The sequence below is a fragment of the Argiope bruennichi genome, chromosome 10 (assembly GCF_947563725.1).
Source record: "Argiope bruennichi chromosome 10, qqArgBrue1.1, whole genome shotgun sequence".
Classification (NCBI taxonomy): Eukaryota; Metazoa; Arthropoda; class Arachnida; order Araneae; family Araneidae; genus Argiope; species Argiope bruennichi.
In genome coordinates this window covers 101,448,155-101,454,154 of record NC_079160.1, presented here as the reverse complement: position 1 = coordinate 101,454,154, position 6,000 = coordinate 101,448,155, and the positions used below count along the sequence as shown (strand labels likewise).

Here is a 6,000-nt window from a genome sequence, read left to right as displayed (position 1 = left end):
TTTGAAAGCAGTCTAATGAAATATACTTAGTCAAAAAAAAAAAAAAATGGATATCTATAATACTACCAAGAAAGAAATTTAATTATAAAAAATTGGATATATTTCAGTATATGTTATAAAACCCGTATAAAAATTTCTATCAAAAAATAAAGATATAATGAATTATTTACAGTAAAATTAAAATATAACGAAAATAATGCGAAAAAAATTGATAAAATCTCTCATTTGCTGGATACACATGTGCATTGATTGCAATTATGTACAAGAAGTGGATTTAGGCACTATACTTTTGAAATATTAAAAGGGAATTCGAATTTATAGTCTGAAACATTATAAAATGCTTGTAGCATAGCAACAATGTTTCAGGTTTGAACTTTAGAAGTTTAATCTGATTTAACTAGTTAACTGCGTCTGATGTGTATATACGTCAATCAAAATTTTTATTCTGATGCGGTCGATGTGTTATTTTTTTATCTAATAAAAATAAAATCTCATTCGCTTTATTTTTATTTTATTGATTTATTTTGCAAAATTTACTTTGTAACCATTTGTATTTCGTTCAACATGTATATTTTTCATCGCTTGCCTTAAAAAAAAAAAGAATTTGAAGGGTTTTGAAAATAAATTCCTTAATTAATTGTACACATAAACGCAATTACTAAAACAATAAAATGTATTCAATAAAATTGGATAAATAATTGCACAGAAATAAAAATTAACATCATTAAAAACTTTTTAGTTAACTTTAAGTAACTAATAAGTAATTTTTATGCAATAATACTCTCTTATATATTGAAATGAATTTATTTACATTTTTAATCAAAAATTAATCGAAAGTTCTAAAAACCATTTCTTATTGTGCATCTATGTCTCAAGATATAACGATGTGCTACATTTAGTAGCCATATATCCACCTGTAAGGCATTTTTAATTATTTTTATATCATGTTCATCGCTATTTAAAGAGAATATGCAGCCTATTAGCAGTACGTTAAAATACTGCACCTGTTTCGAAGTGTTATTAGGACCACCAGTGTTACAAGTATGAAATCGAAGTGTTACCTGTTTTGTTTTTTTTATCATTAAAACTTTATTTCAAGCGATAAAAGGAATGAATTATTGAAAATTGCGCCAAGAATATTTTTAAAGTAGCGTCTTTAACTTGCTGATTCGACGAAAAATTACTTAATTATAAATTTTAATAGTTATGTAGAAGGTAAAAAAACAATTTAAAATATAATTTCTTTCTGAAAAATAATACTTCTTTTACACTTTCAAATGGAGTCAATTCACATCGTAGTTCAACTATATGAAAGATGAAAATGCATATGTCATCCGAATGCTAATTATTTTATTCTCCGCTTTGGATACCTGTTTTCCTTGCAATTGCAAAGGATTCCGAAATTAATGCGGCGCTTTTCATCTGATGCATATCACATGGAATGATTCGATTCATATTAATTTCGAAATAAACAAAAACTATTTATGTTTGAAAAATATTTTATTATTTTTCTTTACAAGCATTATGTACAAATAGACAATTTACATAAAATAAATGCACAATATCAACACGATTTGGTCTAAGAAGATCAATATAAATCTTATTTATATACTTCAAACTTATATACATGAACACACACACACATAGGAACTCTCATTTGTCAAATAGCAGTTCACAAAATCTGATACAAAACACTGCACTTAAAAGTTTCATTTTAGCTAAAAAAAATACAAAGATATTTTAAATCGAAGCTAAAACTACTAAAACAATTCGAAATATTCCAAAAAAATCTAGAACATTTGTGGCAGAAATCACAATGCATAAAGGTAGAAAAATAACTTATGGTCATAGCTACCGAAATGACAAAGTAAAAAAAAAGACTTCCAAAACAATACAAACACCAAAAAATAGCAAACAAGGAAATAATGCTCCACATAATTCTTATTTTCAAGTTGATGTTTTGATTATCAGAAGGTGAAATATAAAACTTGAAAATTTTTGATTCACGGATTAATAAATAGTTCAATGATATGACTGATAAATTAAAAATATTTTCAGCAGATTGCATTATTTTCTTAAGTATTAAGCCGCATATAAAAATTTCGATTATAAAATGGCAATAACAAAAAATGATTTATTCGTGCTGTTCTAATTCTTCACTCGCATTACAAACAGCCGTGTTATAGTAAAAGCAAAATATAAAGAACTTAAATATCTGTGTCAGTTTCAATTATCATCTGAACTCCTGCAATCCAAAATTACATTTCAGAGACAACAAAACATAATTTTCTTTAATAGTAATGTTTTCATCAATAAAAATATATATAAATAACCGTTTTTTTTGTTATTAAATTGGATCAAAATGATTGATGAGTTTTTTTTATAAAGTATGCATGTCTTCATCAAAAAAAATTAGTGTTATAGTGGTTACATAACTCTACCTTCTCTTTTGATACAACAGATGGCGTTACTTTATTAACTTTAAAGTATATTTCCCATGATCCTTCTTGGCGGTCATTATTAGATTGTATTCTAAGTGAGTGTCCCGTTTGTTTTGCCTTGTGAAATGTGAAACTTAGAAAATAATTAAATAACTGTTCCTGAAACTCGTCTATTCTTTTCATCTACCTTATAATGAAGTTATAAAAAGTCTTGTCCCTTTATTATTAGGAGAAGAAAGTAAATCGAATTTTTACAATTTATCATTGATCCAATTATTGAAAAATCAATGTCTGCATATAGAATTATTAATAATTAATACATTATTGAAATAATTAAGACACTTGTTCTTAAGACACTTGAAATAACTGACTTGACTGTTTATAATATCAACATATATTAATATTTCTTAGCATGCATATTTTTTTGTAAAATGCAGATATAGATTTAAATGCATCTAAAAAAACGTTCTTTTGATCGCTCACTATAACAAAGCTATAATGTAATCATTATCAATACATTTGTTAATAAATAATTATAATTTATGATCAATTAGAACCATTATGTTAAATTATTATAATTGAGTCAGATGAAATTCAATTTTCTTTCTAAATGTTTTTTAAAAAAATTTCAACAATTTAGAATCTGACGATTTCAATTTGAATTTCTTTAATTTCCAAGAGTAAACATTTGAACTCTAAACGAACAGCATACTCGTAATAAGGAACACAAATTATTTTAAATATATAAAAGAAAGTACTTTAGCATTTTCCTTCTAAAAGATCTTTCAAGTTGGAAAGTAGTGATGCAAACAAGAAAGTACCTTAAGAGATTCGATCCACTAAGAGCAAAAGACTCCATAAATAATCATACACATTCTAGAATTAATATGATATAATTCGTTCATTTAATCAGCTGCACAAAGCAGTATCGTGAGCAAAACTAATTCTTTAAAACTGAAATATCAGTTGACATCAAAATACGGTTGCTAGGTAACCAGTTTGAATAGAAGAGCTAGTTAAGTAGGATAAAAAATTTCAAAAAATCAACAATTACAAATAAATTTGTAGCTCAAAGTCATAAATACTATTTTGAAATATAATAAATTATATTTTCTTTAAAAGGTAAATAATTTTTTAAATTAACAATATATTAAACATAAAAAAATTGTAATTGAATATTTTACAAAAAAAAATCAAATATTAAAATTCAGACATTAAAAATGGGCATCTAAAATGATATACATAATACTATATGTAATAATTAAAACAATTTTTTTAAAAAGAATCTATGTATTGTTTCATCCAATGATAACAAATAAGTTTTATAATTTAAGTTTTTGACTGTATTTTATCACACATGATAAATAACACCAAATACATATGTTTTCATGCTTATAATTAAAATTGGAGCAGAATTTTTTTACAGCTTTTTAAAAGAAACCTAGCAACCTTTAAAAAGTCTTACATTCACAATTCCAAACACAGCAGGCTTGCATTACAATGGCTTTTACCAAAGGTTACAGGGACTGATAGATTAAAATTGTGATTATGAAATGACCTACATGTTAATAATGTACATTCATATAATACAAATGTACATTCAGTTAAAATCCAATGTAAAAATGTGTCCCACCTCCTTACATTTTTAGATCAAAATAAATTTCTGGCAGAAATTTCGTTTTCTTGACCATAATTACAGGTTTGCACAAATAAAAAAAAAGTAAAATTTGCTATATATAATTATAAATTAACATTCTTTTTAATATAATATTAAATTATAGATAAATCTTGCTTCTAAAAGTGGCAATTTTAATCAAATAGTTTATATGAAGATGATTTTATTATCATTATTTTCTAGAATAGGACTATCTGGTAGCAGCATATGATGTCAAAGTTTCTGTGATCCCAGTTTTAATGTTTAAGAACAGTTTATGCTGATTAATGCACTTATTGATCGTTATACTGAGTGACTGCTATATCGAGGTCCAAAGTAAAACAAGCCTACTGATATGGAAACAACAATGATCGATGACATTGAAATTCAGTCCGGAAGATATGTAACAGCACCATTCAAGTTGTTCGAAGCTTCGAACGGAATCTCCCTGATAAAAGATTGCAAACCCCTTTCGGATAAAAAGGGGGTTGGAAAGGGGTTGTCACATGACTCGTCGATCTAATCGGAGTAGATCGCACGGCTGCGCCTCACAGGTAACGGAATTTTCCAGAAAGTTCCATTGAATCATTGTCCTTATCACATGATGATACATGATTTGTGCTGATGATGCGTCCGCAGGTGTTTTTTAAGATGGGGCGCGTGACGTCGGACGAGGCTGGCGAATCGGGATTTCCCTAGGGCGGCCAGGGCGCACAATTCGAAAGCATCCGTCACGCCCTCTTCAGTTTTGGCGGAAGTCTCCACGTAGCCAGTGGCGTTCATCTGCCTAGAAATGGACGTCGCCTGCAACAGAACAATCAATAAGATTACGCAGCTGCAAAATACCAGCACGCCAATTTCATGCAATAAAAATAGCTTTCTGGGAAAAGCCGTTGAGTAAATGGTATACATAAAGTTGATATTAAACAATTATGTTGCACACTGAGTAAACAATTTGCATCGGGAAACACAAAGGTAACAAGCATATAATGCGTTTTTACATATCCGAAAAATGAATAGTTTTATATCCTAGGTATAATGCTTTCATTTGAGATTTTGTTCTTTTCAACAAAACATGATTCATTTCAGCAGATGTTCCTTCTAGTTCGTACACAACACGAGCTGTTAGTAGAAGCAAAACAACAGCTCACTGAAAATCTGCTTTCACCAGTCTCATTTGTTAGGATTTATTATTATAGTTATTTTTAAAAACAAACGATTTTTTTTTCATTAATGATACGTTGACAGTAGCCGTATGCAGATCGCATTATGAGTTTTCCCTTCTAATAATAAATTGGTTAATTTAGTTTTACATCTTTAAAATAATATGTTATTTATTTTGGATTAATTTTTAATTTTAGAAATTTTATGAGAATACCCAAACATGTTTCAATTTATTTTCTATATTAATAATTATTATGTAAATAATATCCACGTTATCCATATGTACACTATTATTTAAGCGTTTATAAATCGTTTATTGTTATTAATCGTTATATATTAAGCGTTTATAAATATATTATTAAGCGTTATTAACACTTAATTATAAATTAAGTGTTAAAAAATACCATAACAATTAAGTGAATGTAACGAAATAGATACAAAATTGATCATTTATATTTGACAAAGTTTATATTACCCTAATATTTAACAATTCAAATAACTGATATCTTTTACAAATATTTTTATTTTACAATTAGACTAATAACGCCTTTTTGATATACCTTCTTGCGGCATCCCTTCAGGCCAGAAGGCAGGCCAAACCAACTGCTAAGTCAGAAATTCAGCACTGGCGTATGACGTAACAGTGTAGTATGTAATTTATTACATTTTCATAATCCCCCCATATATTGTGGGCCTAACATTCTTACGTAAGTATTAAAAATAATGCGGGTTCAGACATTA

The 6,000-nt window shown here is 27.5% G+C and overlaps 1 protein-coding gene across 1 annotated transcript in view; it reads right to left on the bottom strand.

The window, feature by feature from the left end:
• Positions 1-1,481: 1,481 nt before the first annotated feature.
• Positions 1,482-6,000, bottom strand: part of LOC129988700 (rho-related GTP-binding protein RhoE-like) — an 81,693-nt gene continuing 77,174 nt past the window's right edge. The window contains exon 6 of the mRNA XM_056096973.1: positions 1,482-4,899. Within this exon, the coding sequence (XP_055952948.1) occupies positions 4,693-4,899 (207 nt within the window). The 3' untranslated portion in view covers positions 1,482-4,692. The remainder of the gene's footprint in view (positions 4,900-6,000) is intronic.